Source organism: Rattus norvegicus, chromosome 9 (assembly GCF_021556685.1).
Source record: "Rattus norvegicus strain SHRSP/BbbUtx chromosome 9, alternate assembly SHRSP_T2T, whole genome shotgun sequence".
Taxonomy (NCBI): Eukaryota; Metazoa; Chordata; class Mammalia; order Rodentia; family Muridae; genus Rattus; species Rattus norvegicus.
In genome coordinates, this window is record NC_141542.1 from 105,335,225 (window position 1) to 105,354,533 (window position 19,309).

Here is a 19,309-nt window from a genome sequence, read left to right on the forward strand (position 1 = left end):
CTTATGGTCAGGCCCTAGGGACTAGACAGGAGCTCCTGTAGGGAGCCTGCTGGAGGGACAGTCACTGCAAAGTCCATGATTCTATGGGGGGGGCGGGGTGACTGGGATCTGTGGGCAGCCAGGGCTGCTGCTGAGACCAACTGTCCAGAGTAAGACAGAGAAGCCTCATGTATATCCAGCCTTGCAGTTTACCTCTCCAGCCACTGGGCAGGGGCTGCTGGGATGACCGACGATAGGGACATAGGTCAAGTGCCATGGAGTTAGCCCCAGCCCTGCAGGGATTCAATGCAGAAAAGCAAATCTGTGCCCTGCTGGAGACCCTTAGGTCACCCCATGTAACGCCTTCTCCTGTAACTACAGAGCTCCAGGAGCATGGCTTAGACCTGCCTGGCAGCTGCTGTGACCCTCAGAGATGGTTTCTCTGGCAATTGGGCTCTTGCATCTCTCAGGTGGTGATGCAGGTGGTAATGCAGGTGATGATGCAGGTGGTGATGATCCCATCATCAATCCGATCATGAAAGCCAGACCTCAGAGGACCATAGGAAAGGTTTTTAAACTCCACACAGACTCTGCTTTCCCCAGACTCCGGTGAGAGTGTCTAGCTTCATGTCTGGGTCCAGGGTTGAAAAGGAGAGATTTCCCAGAGCCAAGAAAGGCAGGTTGCTTTGCAGACATTGTTTTTCACTTGAAGTTTGGCTTCCCATCTGTTTCATCAGAAACAGAAGGTTGGTGTTGGAGAGACGGCTCAGCAGTGAAGGGCACTGGCTGCTCTTCCAGGGGACCTGGGTTCAATTCCCAGCACCCACATGGCAGCTCATATCTGTTTGTGACTAGAGGATCTGATACATGAAGGCGAAACAGCCACACATATGAAATGAAAATAAATTTAAAGGTTAAAAGAAGAAAAAAAAAACTCCAGGAAGTTTCCCAAATCTTATTTTAAAAATAAAATCGAGGATGTAGCAGTGATGGCCACCCCAGCTTGTATGCACATTTACCTCTGGAAGCAAGTTCTTTGTTATGTGTGTCCTTCTAGAAGCGTGCGCACCCACCCTAGGCTGCAGTTGTACTATCAGCAGTCATGCTGGCCACTGCATTCATGCTGCTGTGTGTGGTCTGTATGTTTAGTCCACCAAATGGCATCCTTACTGCCTTCCAGTTGTGGTCACTGTCGTGGAGGGGAGGTGACTGGTGAGGCTGGTTTGGGGGCAGCCCTGATTCAGACAGAGTTGGTAATGGTGGTAGAATGTGGGTGCAGCCATTCTCTCAGCAGTCAGACTTGGGGAGTGTCTGCTCTGTCAGGTGTGGCAGAGCCTGGCTGAGAAGGACGTCAACTCCCTCTTCAGCTGAAGAATCTGTGATTTGGGGATCTGGGGTCACAGAATCCCTCCTATGGTTTTGACATGCCCATGGGAGGTGTTTTCAAGCTTGTCTAAGAGGTAGCTATCTGCTTTTGCAAACACCACTCTCTGGTACTTCCCAACTCTTTCCTGTGATTCTGCTCAGGGTGGGAACCTCTGTGTGCGTGCGTGTGTGCGTGTGTGCGTGCGTGCGTGTGTGCGTGCGTGCGTGCGTGCGTGCGTGCGTGCATGTGTGCGTCCTTGTACTGCAGCATTAGGCAGTGTTCTGGCACTGAGTAAGTTGAAGGCGAGGAAAGGCAAGCACAGCTCCTTTGTTACACCAGGTTCCGCCCACACAAGGGAAGGGAGGGCTGTGGGTGCGTGCGCGTGCGTGCGTGCGTGCGTGTGTGTGTGTGTGTGTGTGTGTGTGTGTGTGTGTGCGCGCGCGCACGCGCGAAATGCCCATACTTGTATATACTTGTGTAGGAATGGCAGCTACTCCCTCTTGGCCTCAGAAAGCACCTACTTAATGAAGGTCCCAAAGACGTTTGCGGTTGGGGGGGTGTGGTTATTTAGCTTTGTGGATGATGCAGCAGCCAAGACCTGAGACAGGGACAGACGTGGCTCTGGAAGGTTCTTACAGACTTGCTTAGAGTCCAGCGGGTTCACTGGGGGTTCCTGTGAGGCATCTACAGAAGTTCCAAGGTGAGAGCCAGGGAGGGATGCATACCCCACAGTAAGACAAGAGCCCTTCCCTGAGAAGGCAGAGTGACTAGAGGGCACTTGGAGCCCCGAATGTCTAAGGGCAGCTTTTAGAGGTGGCATGACTCCACTGTTCAGACCTCACAGCCCAGTCCAGGGTATATCGGGTCCACCGTGGGCCTCCCTCTGCCAGATCTCTTTGCATTTTGTCCTGACATCCCAGCAGGGCCCCAGGCGGTTTCTCGCTAACCCGTGCCCGCCCATGTGGTCTCTAACGCCTCCCTGTCAGCTGCTGCAGCGCTCTGTCTCTGATTGTGCAGTCCCATCGGTAGCTTTGTCTAACGTGTGTAGTAGTCGGGCATCCTTCCCTAACTGTGGCCTGTGACTCCGGAGACGCCATCCTCATGCCGTTGTGTGTTTCCCTCCCAAGCACTGGGTTTCCCTTGAGGAGAATACAGGTTCTCAGGCGCTGCTCAAGCATGGAAAGCATTTCTGGGTATGAGAGCCCACCCACCCTCTGTCTGCCAGTGGGTGAGAATCTCTTGACTTATGCATTAAGCTCTACATGAAAAGTCTACACTGCTCAGCCGGGGTTCCTGGTATTGCACAGGAGGCCGTGCCTGGTAACCAGAAAGGAGCACGGATTCTTAGACAAACGTTTAAGTTCAGCTCTAAAAACGCAGCACTTGTGGGAGATACATAAGATCTACTCCTAAGTTCTCCCAGCCGGCACCCAGCCTGGCCTAGAGCGTATTTTTCCCCAAGTGAAGCCCGTGTCTGTCTGCCCCACCTCCTCCATCTTCTTCTGTAACATTGTGTTTTGTGTGTGGCAGGTGGCAGGTTCAAGAAGGAGATTGTTGTTGATGGACAGAGTTATCTGCTGCTGATTAGGGATGAAGGGGGTCCCCCGGAGGCACAGGTGAGTACTGCGCGCACTCCCAGCCAGACTCCTGTGTTGTTTTTTTCCCCTTTTCTCTTTGATGACTTGATCTAAAGGCTGGAACAAGAAAAGAATTGAGTTTAAAATAAGGGAATTTAGGTACCCAGGGAGTTTGGGTATGTGTGGCTGAATTTTTTTTAAAGTTTATATGTTTTTAAGAAGGAAAAGCAAATGCATCTGCTCTGGAATATGACTGTCAGAATGGCTTCTAGAAATTTTTAGACATATAAATATATCATGTTTTGGTTCCGTCCCCTTGGGTTGATCTCAAAGTGACATCGTTTTCCAAGTCTGCTGGATGGAATCAGGAAGCTTTCTGGCAGTTGACAGGAGTGGGCATCCCCACAAGCTTGCCAGTCTTCTTGGCCCACATCATCCCTCACTGAACCCTAGACTACAGTGTACTGTGATTCCCTTGAAAAATGTCTCAAAAGATAGCATCAGCACTTTTATCCTTACCAAGCTTACTGTTCTACTGGCACCATGATCTAGTTAAGTGGAAAGAGCCCAGAAATAGGCACAGCCCACACCTGCTAGAACAGCCCACACCTGCAAGGATAGCCCACACCTGCAAGGACAGCCCACACCTGCAAGGACAGCCCACACCTGCAAGGACAGCCCACACCTGCAAGGACAGCCCACACCTGCAAGGACAGAGGGAGGGCCAGGGAGAAGGAGGTGCAGATGTTCCTGATTTCATGTGAGGGGCTGCGATCTCCCATGAAGCCTTTAGACCACCTCCTGTTCTGGCAGACAGGGCAAGGCTTCTATTTTCTGCCTCTTGGAGGAGACTGTGCCTTAGTTTCATTTTTTTCTTGTGATGAAACACACCAGCAACATAGCTTAGAGGAGAGGATTTATATGGCCCAGATTTCCAGGGTGCAGTCCATCTTTCATGTTAGTCAGGGCAACAGGGAACTTGAAACAACCTGTCCCTCCACAGCCACAGTCTAGAGCAGGACGCAGAGAATTAATGATGCTGGTTCTCGGTTCACTTGATTTTACACAGTCCAGGACCCACACCAGCACAGTGGGCATGTCTTCCCATCTCAGTCAGCATAATGAGAACAGCCACCCTTGGTCAGGCTCAGAGGCCCATCTCCTTGGCGATCTAAGGTCTTGTCAAATAGACAGTTGGTACCAACCATCACCTCCGGGCAGGTACAGGAGAAAGGCACTCGGTATGATGAGCCCCAGGCTTCCTGTGCAGCCACCATTGTACCCTGTGCATCTGACAGTGTCTGAGGGTCTGCCTCGAGAAAGCTCTGCCCCAAGGTCATACTGACCCCGGTGTATGTGCCATTCCAACCTGAGGTCTGTACGTCTCTTGTGCACGTATTCCACATTTAAACAAATACAGTTTGTTGTAGGTAGCTGTCACTTCACACATGCACGCACGCAGGCAGGCACAATTAGTTAGGAGCTTTGCCTTGGCCCTAAGAGCTTCCCCAGGTTAAACTTCTTGTGGAGAAAGCAGCGGGAAATTTGGGCTCACTTGTTTGTTTACACATGTAAAGAGAAGGGAACTCAGTAGGGACACAGAGGGGATCCAGACTATGCTGTTGTCAGCTTCTGTGAGAGTGGGTTGCCGGGTACTGCAGGGAGCCCCATTCCCAGCTTCACCCTCCCAAGAGAGCTGTTGTAAATAAGATGATGTAAGAGGCCTGGGTCTAGATTAACCTTACCACGCCCCCTTTAACTCCTCTACACATACATAGTAATTTCCCAGCAGGGAGCTGCGTGGGTTTGGTGGCAGCTCAGCCTGTGCTGTAGCAGGAACTCTGGGAAAACACGATCAGTCTCCGATGGTGGGTGCCGTGGACATCATGACTCTTGAACGCACTGTGGGCGCAGAGGAGGAGTCCCTGTTCAACTTGAAGTCCACTAAGTCTTTCCAAGGTTCTGAGGAGGCTGTGTGGACTGAGCCCATGACCCATCCCCAGATGGGAGGGCCAGGGCACAGGTAGAACCTTCCATCTGCAGGTGGGATTTAGCTAGTCACGTCAGAGGGTGGGACACTTAGGATCACTGTGACCACAGTGAGACAGGAGGCCTGGGACCTGAGAAAGAGAAGAGCCCTGGCGGAAACATTCACGCACACACACACGCCATCAGTAATGTGGTCACAGCACACAGCAGAGGTCAGCAGGAAGCAGCCAAGGGCTGTCCTGGAGCCCACAGAGGTCAGGCCTCACACCCTCTTCCTGTTACCTGCTCAGCTGCCCTTCTCTGTTCCTCTCTCTGCAGTTTGCCATGTGGGTGGACGCGGTCATCTTTGTCTTCAGCTTGGAGGATGAGATCAGTTTCCAGACCGTCTACCATTACTACAGCCGAATGGCCAACTACAGGAACACCAGTGAGATCCCATTAGTGCTGGTGGGGACCCAGGGTGAGTGCCAGCCCCACACGGGTGTCTTTGGAGGGCTCGTGGACATGATCACGGCACGGAGGAATTTGGAAATGACCTGGAATGAATTTGGAATGAGCTGGAAGTGGGGGTTGGTGCTGAAGCTGCTGCTCAGAGAACTCCATTCAGGCTCAGACAGACCTCCTTTCCCCCCACCCCCACCCCAGGTTCTCTAGGAAAACCTATTGGCTCATGGTTTTTCTGTATTATGATGCCTTAATTGCCTTTTGCATAAGACATCTTCTAATCAAGTTGCTTTTATTTATTTTTATTACAACAAATGTCTGGTTTGTTTTGATTTTCAGGGTCCCTTTGACACCAAAGGGGAGTCTCGAGCTGTGACACAGAGTTGAGCTTTCCTCACTCACCCTTGCTATTCCCCGGGATCTCATGGCCTCAGCTCTGGTCAAAGACTCACTCTCATGAATTGGCCACTGCACTCCAGCCAAGGTTTTAAGCAAAATTGTAGTATCCCTTCCTGGCTTTTCTAAATTTTGAGCTGTTACTGCTGTTTCGTTTGGAATTAGTAAATCTGGTATTTACCAGCTGAAGTGTAGTCAGGGTTTGAGAGCCGTGTAATGAGGCACTGCCTGCCTGCCCTCAATATGTCACTTGTAAAATATTAGAGTTGTGTTTCCATGGAGACCACCATTTCTCCCTTTCTTTTTCCTTTTTTTTGGGGGGGTGGAGGGGGTGCTGCGGGATGCGTGCAGTGGTCTCCTGAAACCCGCAGCACCAAACTGCCATCCAGTCTTAAACCAGAGAGGATTTTTGGTCCTATAGCTCCCTCTGCTGGCCACCTGGAGACAGTGCTTTGGTTCTTAATGGACAATTGGCCCTCCTGTCTTCATGGGGTCCAACAACAGGGGAATTAAAATACAGGTGAGACACAACTGTAGTCACAGCACTAGGGAGGTTGAGAAAGACAGATTGCCACTGAAGGCTAGCCTGGGCTACAAAACTAGACTGTCGAAAGTACAAAGCAGTGTCCTGGTGTGGTGCTCCTTGCCTTCAATAGCACGCTGGTGGAGCTCTCTGTAAGCTCAAGGCCAACCTGGGTCTTTGTAGCAAGAAATCAGCTGTACTGAAGCTGTAACACACGCCATGTAGACGTTGTAAGATGAAGCAAGCAGGCAGATGACACAGGGCGTGTCAAGCATCACACCCTGTCACGGAAATGGCTGGAGCACCTGTGACTGTGTGTACCCCAGGAATCCTGAAACCTGCTCCCAGAGCATTGCCACTGTGCAACACGGGAAATACAGTTAAGGTGCCTGCCCTGGAACGTCCTCAGGTGGCCTTTAAAGCCAGTACGTCTCCCAGCCAGGTTTTCCCCACCGCGGTCTTAGAGCAGAGGAGAGGAGTTCTGAAAGAATGCTTTGCCTATGGCCGACTGGGCAGTTCCCAGCAGCCGTCTTCCCAGCAGCCGTCCTGGTGTGTAAGGCTGTGTGGGCCTGCATCTGAGACACAGTGTCTTCCCATTGTGGATTCAACATGACTTGTGGCTCCTGGCTGGGCTGGAAAGAACAGCTGCATTTTCTCATGCCCGCCAGTGTTTGTTTCTGTTAGTGGAGTAGAACGGAGTGGACTAAGAGTTCAGACTTTACCCCACACACCTAGTCCAGAGCTAGTGTGGCCAGGAGGCCTGACCTTTGCCCCTCAGTGCTCAGGGTGGGGGAATTGAAGAATGGATGGAAGTCATACAGCCTTGTGTCCAGCCAGGGTCAGTGGACACAGGACTTGACCTTGACAGACGTTTTATTTTTATCGCCTTTATCTCAGCATGGAACCAGCTGTTGTGAGACCCTGCTTGGACCTTGTTAGTAGATTGAGGGACTGAGGGGCTGAGGGCACCTGTGGCAGGAAGCTGGACTGTGTGGCTCCCCATGATCTGCTCTTAGTACCCATGTGCTATGTGCTCGGTGAGCTCCTGAGACACCTGTGCCAACTCTGGGGATGTAGGCAGCAAGACTCTGAGGTGATATGAGACGGTACCCGAGGTTTCCTTTCTGCTGGCTGGGGTAGGTGGTTTTAGAGGCCAGGGGTGGTTAGGGAAAGAGAGCGCGAGCGAACTGAAAACCCTTAGGGAGACCTGACCTACAGGAGGCCAGTGCCAAGAGATGGTGCCCAGCTTGGTGTAGCTTCTAGGATAGGGATGGCCTGTGCTTGTTCACATGGGTGAGTGAAGGGCCCCTCCAGAGCTCTTTAGACCAAAGACTTGCAAATTAGACGGATTAGGAGATGTGGCGTCAAGACACTGGCAAGTTAAAGTGTATGCATGAGAGGCCAGGTGGAGCTTAGCTGAGCTGCGGGTCCAGGGCACCTCTGTGACACACTGACCTGAATTCATATGTGGGTGGGGTATCTGCAGGTTTGTCAGGGCCCCAGGCTGGATAAAATGTGGGCTGGGTGGAGGCTTGGTGGCCTGTGCTTCCCAAATTAGACAAAGGCTTCCAAAAATTACGGTTTTAATTTTTTTCCTTCCTATTTTACTTCAAAAACAAAACGGTCACACCTTTACAAAGGACCTTTTCCCCACTTGTTGCAGACATGTCAGATGTACTTACTGTTGGGCGAGACGGATGGATGTGTTCTTTGGACTGTATCTGAGGAACTTTTGCTGGGGAGGCTGTCGTCACATGGACACTGAGTGTCCCAAATCACACATTGTTTTTGTTTTTTGTTTTGTTTTTTGACACACCAAGTGAGCCTAAAGGGTAGGCGTATGAGTCTCTCTCCAAGTGGGCCTTGAACTCAGTCCTCCTACCTCATCTAACTAAATGTTAGGACATGTGTGGGCCTCCTTGCCTCGACCATTCTGTAGCTTGCGTTGAGCCTAATTTTGAGGGTGAACTATTTTCTGAATCCCAACTTCTGGGAGGAATGACTTCTCCATGGGCTTTGCTGGGTTTTGAGTTGCAGGGGCCCCCAGAGCTTCAGGAAGCAACTGGCTGTGGGGCAGGTTTAAGTCACAGGGGCTCTAGAGCCGTGGGAAGCAATTGCTAATGAGCACCCTGTACTTGTCCCTTACAGACGCCATAAGTTCCACCAACCCGAGGGTCATCGATGACGTCAGGGCTCGGAAGCTCTCCAATGACCTGAAGCGGTGCACGTACTATGAGACGTGCGCCACCTATGGGCTCAACGTGGAGCGGGTCTTCCAGGACGGTAAATGCCCAGCTTCACTGCTGCAGGGGTTCTGTGACACACTCTGGGAGAAGAGTCACACGTGGGTGTGGGGACAGAAACCCATGTGGTGTGTAGGCAGCAGCTCCCAGTTCCACCTTCAGGGGCTGCGTTCAGAAGAAGGGACCCTTGATGGCCTCTCTGCGTCACTGTGCAGCCTGCTTTGCATAGGCGAACCAGCTCGTCAACTCCACTGTGTGCGTATGTGTGGCAGTAATTGCTCATTCTTAACCAGACTCTGTCTTTAAGATGAAGGCTTGTATAGTTGTCATTTGGTCCTGGGGAAATTAAACTGAAAGAGTAAACTTGGAACCCCAGAAAGTCAGAACTTGGGACTGAGAGCGTGGGCCAGCCTGAGGAACTGTTACCCAGTTACTGCAGACTGCCCACCTCTAGGGGCAGTGGAATTCATGGGGATTCACCTGTAGGAGCGCCAGGCTCTGCTAAGGGAGGGAAATTCATGTCAGTTGTGGTGATGCTGGCTGTGGGTTACGAGAGAAACCTGTTATAAAGCAGGACAGAAGCAAGTGGGGGAGGGGTAGCCTCTGCCTCAGGACTTGAACTTCTGCATAAACAGAGGGCTGAGAGTTGGGGGCCTTATGAGGACACGGAGCACATTCCTGTTTCCAGGGGTTGTGGGGAGTCAGCCTGAAGCCCTTTGGGAATCTATGTGTGGCAGCCCGCTTCTGCCTCCTTGCTTCTGGGTTGGGGATTGGCAGGGAGCAAAGGAGGAGGGCCTGAGATCCTTACAGAAGGGCAGAAGCCAGAAGCCTTGCTGTTCACAGACCCTGAAGGAAACTTGTTATCAGCAGCACACTCGGGGAGCAGGGGCCAAGAGCATATAGCCGGTAGAATGCCTGCGTAACATCCTTGAAGTTCCGGTCTCCAACACTACATATGCTGGGTGTGGGGGCACGTGATTGTGGCCTCAGTACTTAGGAGGTAGAGGCAGGAGAGTCAGGTACTGAGCTACATTGCAAGTGTGAGGCCAGCCCAGGAGCATGAGACCCATTCTTGAACCAGAAACTGTGATCTTGGATTGTGTGACTAAATGGCCTGGGCTATCTCACTGACTGTCCAGCTGAGACTTGGGGCCCACTCTTTCTACTGCAGTATGTTTGAGCACTGGGCTACATTGTCACCCTTGTGTTCTGTGTTCTGTCCCCTCCTGAAGCATCTTTCATCTTGCATCTCTTTCCTCTTCACCTGTTTTCTGGGTCTTGGTCCTGTCTTGCTCTGTTTCATCCTTCCTGGTGCCAAATCCAAGGAAGCCCAGGATTGCCCTGAGACACTACATGTGCCTCTGGGTCCCGTCACCCCTCTTCCCATTCCTACATATCCCGGGCTGCCTCAGGATTCCTACGTATCACCTCTGCCTGTGGTGCATTCTTCTCAGCAGAGCAGCCTCCCTCCCGTCAGCCTCATGGCATGAGGTGCACTGGGGTCGGCCGCTCCCTCAGTGGCTTTAAGGATCAAGCAAGAAAACACCTGAGGTCTTTCCAAGGCACGGCCGGTGGCGAGGTCTACATTCCTTCTTGCATGGCCCAAACATCTGTGCGAACTGACAAAGTTGACTCAAGTACTGGCCGGCTTCCTGCTTCTACGGATGGGTTTTTCTGGTCCAGCCATCTGCTTAGGGACTGTAGATAACCCAGGGGAGTTCCAGCAGAGACTCCATGTCCTCCAGTCCTTGGAGAACGACTGTTTCTAATGTGGGCTTTCCAGAGGATGCTTGTGTGGGTTCCTTCTTTCCAAGACTTTCTGACTGTCACATTTATCCTGTGTAGTGCTCATGAGTTTTCCGTAGTGACAGGAGCCAGTCCTACACAAATGATCCTGCAGATCGACAGCAGGCACTTTAAGGTTACGGCACTAACTGGAGACACCAGGCAAACGTTTCTGTTCATTCCTACACTCTCATTGGGCAGTTCCAACAGCAGATGGCTTTTCCTCAGACCTCTTGATGCAGAAAGCCAAAGTTCAAGGGCCTGATGAGGGCCTGCTGTCCTGTTCAGTGTCCTCACTAAGGCAGGGAGGGGGAAGACTTTAAGGTAGGAATTTGGGCAACACAGATGCTCATTCCCGGCACAGCAGAAGGCTCAAGGTCACACCTGGAAACCATCTGTGGGACGGAGATGTCTCATTGTCTGCTGCCAGGGGGACTATGCTTATTCCAAATCCCAGGGCTATGAGATAGTACAGGAGTGCTGGTATGGACCCACTCCCTGTCCTCTCCCTTGGGGGCACACGGTGTGTTCTCGGGGTCTGTTGCCACAGTCTGCAGACTTGAGATCATTTTTCTTATTTTAGAATGAACACAGTAAGTCTGAAAAGGAAAAATATCTGTGGAGCCGGGACATCCAAATACAGGGCAGGTCCTGTTCTGTTTGTCCATAAAGTGTTTCCATTTGTATGAAGAAGGCAGTGTAAAAGTGAGATCGAGGTTATCCTGCATTAATATGGTATTTGCATGTTAGGAGTTTTCTTTTATTTAAACCATAAACCCCTTTTGTTAGGATATAAGTCATATACTCTTTATATTTAAAGAGATTGGGGAGTGCAGGGCAGTGAACTCTGCACTTGGGAGGCTGAGGCAGGAGGGTTATAACTTCGGAGCCAGCCTGGGCTATGTGGCAAGATCCTGTCTCAAGAAACAGAGAGACTAGGGATGTGACTCAGTGGCAGAATACTTAGGTAGCAAGTGTGAGACCCTTGGTTTGGTCCCCAGTACCACGAGAGAAATTGACACACAAGTACAGTTGAGATTGAGGAAGTGACATCATTGCAAGGTCGGAGCCTGGATTGCATCTGCCATTTGGGGAGCCCAGAATCTTAAGCCTTAACCAGACACTGGGCCATTCTGTCATTAAGAAGCACCACATTAGAGTTGAGGTGCATTCCTCTGTGTGTACAGCTGAGGGAGGCTGAATGGCCAGTGTGGGCGGCAACATCCCCACCCAGGTGCTTCCTGCACACCAGAGTCTAGCTTCCCACCAGCCGGCTGGCCAGCTCAGGAGAGTTCTTAGTGTCCCAAAACAGAAGGTGAATTGTAACATGGAGGAGAAGCAGAGTTCTGTGTGCTTGGCCTCTGAGCCTGTGGCTGTGCTGTGGTCTGGGAATGGCACTCTGGGTGTTCTGTAGCCTGGGGTCTGCAGGGGTGTGGCCTCCAGTCCTACCACCCAACCTTCACTCATGGATCACCTGAGCGCAGCCTTTGCTCACTCATTGTCCTTGGCTGGAAACGGGCAGGATGTGGAGTGAGGACCCATCCATTAGGAAGTTTGTGTCCCCCAGGGAGGATGATCGTCTCCTTGAAATGTAAGCTCCATCTTCCCTGGGTGGGGGAAGGCAGGGTGAGGATGACGGGCCAGGTGTTCTCTGCCCTCTCCCCATCTTATCAGCTGGGGCATATTGGCTGGTGGAGTGGGTCAGAATGTCCACCAGGGACCCCTTGAAGCTTCACTCATCAGGAGCAGAATGCCCTTTTTGAATGGATCCAGCAGTGAGTGACCTCAGGCCTGTGGCTCTCTGGGAGGTGGCCGGGGCAGCTGCAAGCCAAGAGCATAGGCTTGGGCAGCAGCGGGTTATAGGATCATCATCATTTCAGGGTCATTTCACTTCAGTGTTCGAAGGCAGGGTCTCTTGTGGCCCCGAGCGTCTCTGAGCTTATGTGTGGTTCACAACGACCTTGAACCATGTTCTTCCTGCCTCTGCCTTTCAAGTGCTGTGATTACAGGAATGTGTCATCACGCTCACCTAAAAGGAAGTATTTCTGAATGATCCTGTCTTAGTCACAGAAACTCTTCAAAAAGGAAAGCACATAATTGGGGCTGGGTACAGGGTCAGAGGTTAGTTCATTGTCATAGAGGCAGGCAGACGTGGTGCTGGAGAGGCAGCTGAGTTCTGTGTCTGGATCCGGGGCAGCAGGAAGAGTAGCTGGGCCTGGCTTGGGCATTTGAAACCCAAAGCCCACCCACAGTGACACACTTTCTCCACCAAGGCCACATCTCCTAATCCTTCTCACGTAGTGCCACTCCATAATAACCAAGCGTCCTACTATATGAGCCTACGGGGCCTGTTCCTATTCCACCCACCGTAGATCACATATGTCCTCACTTGCCAGTCTTCCTTTGCAGGCTGACACCGTCATCCTGGTGCCTGGACAGGCAGCTGGCAGAGTGGTCCCTGTTCTGGGAAGGCATGTGACAGTCCTCTAGTGAATGCTACCATCCTAGTGGGTCACATGTGTGCTTCAGTTAACATGGGAAACTTTCTTAGCCCTTCCATCCGCGCCTGGTGACAGCTTGCCTGTGTGCAAGTGCTGGCTGGAAACCTGTGCTGGCGGGAGAGGTCACCCGCCTCTTCCTGGTTATGTCATACAAAGGCGTCTCCTGCTCCCACAGACTGGCATCGGGTACACAGAGACGCCCCTTCATATCACACGTCTGCAGCTGTCCAGTCAAGCAAGGGTGGCTGTGTTAAGGAGCCTGCTTCTGCAGCCTGGTGGCACGTACGTCAGCACTGCCACAGAGCAGAAGTCGTCTCTGGGGCTCGCCTAATCCTTTCTTGCAGTCAGCCTCTTCCTTGTCGTCTTCCTTCCTTGGGGTTATTATGTAGTTATTTCTGTCACTGTCATTTTTCTTCTTTGTTTACGAAAGCTAAGTGTGTTTTGGCAAAAGAATACATTTCAAAGAAGCATTTTCATCTTTGGAAGCAAGCAAGCCATAGACGATCTGAAAGTGTTTGAGGCACTGAATATAATTGGAAAGGGGAGCTAAGGGGCTGGGTTCTGATAGTGTGCTCTGCTTGACTCTGGCGAAGGAGGGCGGGCAAAGGTATTTCCTCCTGGTGTCTCATGGCACTTCTGGTGTCTGCACTTTTCTATGTCACCCCCAATTCTCCTCACCCTCAGTACTGAAAACTTGTTGAAACTTCCAGGATTTGTCATGGCTGGATCTACAGTCTCTAAACTGTTAACAACATAAAGGTCGGCTTTGCAGTAGGGCAGGATGGGGCAGGTTTGATGCTCCAGTGACGCCTGGTTAAGGGCGAAAGGTAGCAAGGGAAAGTTGCTTACCCCACTGAGGCCCAATGCTGATGTCCACTGCTGCTGTGGGGAGAGAGTAAAAGCCTGCCTCAGGCTCGAGGCAGCCAGTGAGCCTCCTCAGGTGGCTCCTGAGAGGACTGTCCCCGCCTGGTGGCACCTCACAGTACAATCCAATGGAAATGTTGTCTCCCAGAGTCACATGGGCCAGGGCCCAGGAACTCTGGCTCTAAGGAAAGGTCTCCACCTGATCATATCTGATCCAGCCGTAGGGGAGAAAGCTTGATAGGTCAGTGCGGATTTCTCTCTTTGTGCTATAGCCTTGTGCATATTTGATTTAATTAATTAATTTTTAATGTTGTGTATATGAGTATTTTATGAGACCATGTGCCATTTGCGTGTCTGGTACCTACAGGTGCCAAGAGGAGGTGTCAGATCTACTGGAACTAGAATTACAGATGGTTATGAGCCTCCAGGAAGGTACTAAGGATTGAACCTGGGTCCTCTGTAAGAGCAGCTAGTGCTCTTATCCACTGAGCTGCCTCTCCTGCCCTGCCTAAATACAGGTTTTATTTATAGGGGCCATTTTTATTAAACACGATATTACCAATACCCTATGTAGGTCCGTGCATCTTCAAGTCCAGTTGATTCCCTATCCAAGAGGAGCCTTCTCGTATCAGAGGGTTCCACCGAAGACTGAATCAGTATCCATACTACATCTTCAGCTTCTGCATAATGAAACATAGAGGCAGAGACTTGAAGAACAGAAAGAAAAAACTCAAACAGTTTTTGAAGAAACATGGATTCAGAAATCCTGACGTCCTTGTTAAGGTCTTAGCACATACCCCATTGGCGAGCTACACATTGCTGGAGCTTCTGAGACAGGACTGTGAGGATGAAATTAGTTCAAGTGCCACTGAACTTTTCCAGAATGAGCTGGGATCTGTTTGAGGTGATTATCCTTGAAGGAGCCCAGAGTTTCTGAGTGTTATTATTTCAGTCATTTCATGTTATGAGTATCCCGTTCTTATTAGACCCCTGGTTTTATCTCTGGTCCACTGGACTGTTCGCAGACCCAGAAGGTGAACTTTAAAAGAAATCATTCCTCAGCTTGTTAGTTGATTTGTCTAAAACCACCCATGCAAAACGGATGTGTTTCAGTGGGTATTGTCATAAAGATTGTTAAGGTCGGTGGTCCGTACCACAGCTGCGGCCCTAATGATTCGGGTCATGTCTGAAACCTGGTCATTCTCTCTTCCTCATGGTAGCCCAAGCCGCCTTTGAATTTGCTGTGTAGCTGAGGATGAACTTTTAACTCCTGATTTCCTCCCTCTGCCTCTCAAGTGCTAGAATTCTAGGTGTGAGCTCCTTTACGTGGTACCGGACATCAGCCCAGGCTTCCCGCATGCTTGGTGGGACTCCTCCAGCTGAGTTCTAGCCCAGTCTTTTGTTTAGGTTTTGTTTGAAGATAGGGTCTTACTGCGTAGCCTAGGCTGACTTTTAACATAGTTATGCCCCTCACATCTCATCCTGGTCACTCTTGAAGAAAGGCATTCTTCTCTCATTTATTCAGATATGAAGAGTCCCCGGAGGTCTTGGTCTTCACTGTTGGGGTGACTGAGCCTTTCAGAGGTGGGGCCTGGTAAGAAGGCTTCAGACCCTTGATGGGATGGCGAGGAGAAGGTTCCTGCTCCTTCACTCACATTCATGGGGCAAGATGAGCAGTTGGCTTTTTACCTGTTCCCAGAGGGATGTGCCCTCCCCTGAGGGAGCACTGTGGCCCAGTGAACCATGGGTATAACTCTGAAGCCATGAGCCCTCACCAACCTTTCTTAGTCACAAACTCACTGTCTTCATTTGCCGCCGTGGCACACGGTAGGAAGACATCAGAGTCTTCTCGAAACAACCAGAGACAATAGTGACTTTTGATGGATAGATGAAGGCTGGTGTAGAAGGGGCGACTGTGGTCTGTGACAGTTTCTTACCCAAGTCTGATTCTCCATGCTGTCTTCTGGGAAACGCTCTGTACCCGGATGCTTGTATCTCTGTGCAGAAATGCCAGTGTCAACTCTCCTGCTGCCAGAATTAGATCATTAAGCACACTATTAGCAAATGTTCTGTGTTTTTATTTTCATGTTAAGACTCATGCCTGGCTCATAGAATTAATTTTATCAATGACATAGAAAATGGTTATTTCAATCTGAGTCTGTGCCAAGGCATCAGTACCGTGTTTGCCCCAGGATTTTCCCCTAATGACTTTCGCCAGCTTGAATTAGCTTGATGTATCATTAATGCATACAAATGGCTTTTATTTTTGTTCATAATCTGTTCATAATGCTACGGTGCTCTGCTCTTCCTAATGTTTTTAAAATGATTGAACAGTGATGTGCTTTTTGACCTATTTAGCCCTCTACAGAGGCGCTGATCAAGAGAATAAGAAAATGTCACTTAGCTAGGACAGTCAAGAGCTGTTATAATCTGTAGCCAAGGTTTCCCACTCATTTGAAATCTTGCATTTGGTAACCCTTCTTCCCCTCTGCTCTGAATAATCTTCATTCATTAAGGCACAATCTACAAATGCTTGATTAGCAGCGCTCGGCTCAGCCAGTTCATGGAAGAGAAATAAATGTGACCCTCAGGATGCTGATCTTGTAAGTCGGAAAGTGTTCATCATGATGGTTTCTACTGTGACACAGAGTGATCCTGGCCAGGTGCTGGCCCCCACGAGTTGGGGAGTTTGGAGTAGATGGCTGGATTAATAACCTGGATGCTGGGGTCAGTGTGACAGGGGCTGGAGAACAGCTTTTTATGGTTTCTGAGAGTCAAACTCGGGTTGTCAGGTCCGTGCAGCAACTGCCTTTATGTGCTGAGCGTCTTGACAGCCCAAAAGAAAAGGCTCGTGTGTGGCCAGCCGTGGTCATGAGGGCTCCCTTCCTGGAAGGGCGCCGTCGGGTAGGGCATGCACATGGTTGGTACCTTGATTTGCACCTGGCTCCTCCAAGTCTCAGTCATTTTCCTTGTGTGCTGGCCCCTCACTGAGAACACATCCCTGGTCTCAGTTTCCTTGTGTGCTGGCCCCTCACTGAGAACACATCCCTGGTCTCAGTTTCCTTGTGTGCTGCCCCTCACTGAGAACACATCCCTGGTCTCAGTTTCCTTGTGTGCTGGCCCTCACTGAGAACACATCCCTGGGACCTTCGGTTCATGCCTAGACTTTGCTCAGTAGGAGATGCCCTGGCTTCCTGAGGCTTCTCTGGAAGTTTCTCGGCCCAGAGCAAGGGCATAGCAGAGGAGGAAGTGCCTACTCTGTCTCCCTGTTGTTAGAGATGCCCGCAGCCCTGCACCTGCGGCACCTCAGTCTGCTACACAGGCTGTGCAGGCTGTGTTCCAAGTGCAGACCGTAGATGAGTTTCTGGTCTCAAGTCTCGGGCAGCTACCGTCCTGGGAAATGTCCCCATCTTTGTACCAAGATTTTGTAATATGGTAATCACAGTACCACTTAGTTTGTGAGCTCACTTCTTGCCTGACTTACAGACTGGGTGGCCTTTAGAGGTAGAGAGATGCAAGGCCTTGTTTGGCCTCACCTGTCCCGCTTAGGGAGCAGTCGTACCGTTCAGTTGTGGGTGTGCACACGCAGTGGCAGGGCAGGCACGTTCAGCTGTCCGGCTCTACTGTTAGCCTGGTTTAGCTGTCCTACAGAAAGCCCTTGATTATGTTCTTCTCTACTTACTTTGTAGTGCTGGGGCTCAGACCCGGGGATCACACAAGTGAGGCAAGCATATTACCAGATTCATGCTCTGAACCCACTGTGATCAAGGTCTAACCTGAGCCAAAATGCTTGAATCTCTTAGTTTTTCATAGAACCAGAACCTTTTCATACTCTGAGTTCTGGGGACTAAACTGGCTACAGCCAGCATTCAGACCATCCTCATCCACCCTCTTAGGCAGTTTCTTCAAAGGTAGCTACAAGATAGGCAGGCAGGGTTGAATGTTGTTGTAATCTAGTGAGCTGCCACTAGGGGGTGCCAGAAGCACTTAGAATATCTTCCTTCTGGATTCTTCTTTTCCCCTTTGCTGTCATGGTGGAGAATACTGACATATTTTTAAAAGTTGAACTTAGGGTCTCCTGCATAAACTGGACCTAAGAATCATGAGTTCTATCCCTGGAACCCACCTAAAGGAAGAAGGGGAGAGTCAGCCCTACAGATTCCTCCACACATGCACTGTGGCACATACACACCCACATCATGCATACACACGTGCACACACTATGATGGTAAAGTTTAAGGCTTTGTCTCAGTCGGACTGGAGCAGCACAGGTCCCAGAGCCTTGCTGGCCCATTTCTGTCCTCCATGCTGTCAGTACAGTGGCAGCCCCTGGCGTGAGGTCAGGGCAGTTAGGAAGGTATTCCAGAAGGATGTGGCATACGCTAACTCAGCGGCTGTCAGCCCACTGGCAGAGTGGGGCAGGCGTAGAAGCCTGTCGTGTGAGTAGCTATGCAGTCACCTGCCGCCTCACACTTTGCCACTGACACTGGGGAAGCTCGAGCAGAGGCTCCCTGCCGTCTCTGAATCCTGTCTTTGTCAGTGTTGCTAGTTGATGTGGGAGCAGAGGCAGCCAGGCAGGCAGATGAGTGACGGTTTGGCCCCAGGGAGGTGGAAGACTTTACTCTCTGATAATGTCGTCACACCATTATAAATTGACGTTTATTTCTAGTAAAATAGATTTAGGTGGATTTGTGTACATTTTGTATCTGCTTAGAAACATTTTAGTACTTTTCCAATTAAAATATGTTAGGAAAATAACCAATAAACATGCCAATAAGAAGTGGCCTATTAACCCTCACCACTTCTGTTTCCCAGGCTGGCCTCTCCTTTATATCTGGATGCCCTTGTACCGCTCATCCTGCCTCTCCCTCCTGTGTGTTGGGATTGCAGGGGCCACGCCGCCCGGGTTATGTGGCTCTGGGTTCAAACCCAGAGCTTTGTGCATTGCCAGACAAACACTCCAAAAGCCGGGCTGCAGTCCTGGCCCAGTGCTTCTTGATTAATGTATTCCACTGCGTTTCTAAAGCTTCTCAGACGAAACTGGAAGCGCTGGAGAGGTGGCACGACACTTAGGAGCACGGTGCTTTCAGGGGACCGGAGTTCAGTTCCCGACACACACTGGATGCTTCCCAACCGCCTTCAGTTCCTGTGAAGCTCTTTAGACATGGCTTCCTCTGTGCTGGAACCAAAGCCAAGCCGCCTCTCTGTTGGGCACAGGCTTACATGAAACTGCCATGGCCTCCCTTGCCCCAGAGGCCTCGTGCAGCTGTTCAAACCCCACCACACAGCAGATGTCAACGCCAGCTGGGAGCGCCCTTCCCAGGATCTCAGGTTCCCTCAGCCTTTCCAATACCTAGATTCCCCCGATCCCTAGGTCTCCTAGGAGGAGACAGGACTGTGCTGTGTTCATCTCAGCGCAGCCGGCAGCATCCTCTCAGCCCCTCTTAAATGGGTGGCTTTGCTCAAGATGACCTGAGTCTGACAGGAAGGCGAGCTTGCCAGAGCTGAAGAGCAGCAGCAGCAGGTGTGGAGCCATCACAAGATGGAAGATGAAGCAGTGTGAGCTTAGAGAGTCTCCGGGAGGACCCCTCTGCCCTGTGTCCACACCGGCTGTCCCCGTGAGCGCACAGCAGCTTGCGTTC

At 50.9% G+C, this 19,309-nt stretch overlaps 1 protein-coding gene across 30 annotated transcripts in view; it reads left to right on the forward strand.

Moving 5' to 3' along the window:
* Agap1 (ArfGAP with GTPase domain, ankyrin repeat and PH domain 1) overlaps nucleotides 1-19,309 on the forward strand; it is a 435,485-nt gene that overhangs the window by 168,377 nt on the left and 247,799 nt on the right. For all 30 annotated transcript variants that reach the window (NM_001401593.1, NM_001108230.2, XM_087566482.1 and 27 more), the window contains 3 exons: nucleotides 2,876-2,961; nucleotides 5,230-5,371; nucleotides 8,423-8,557. In NM_001401593.1, the coding sequence (NP_001388522.1) occupies nucleotides 2,876-2,961; nucleotides 5,230-5,371; nucleotides 8,423-8,557 (363 nt within the window). The remainder of the gene's footprint in view (nucleotides 1-2,875; nucleotides 2,962-5,229; nucleotides 5,372-8,422; nucleotides 8,558-19,309) is intronic.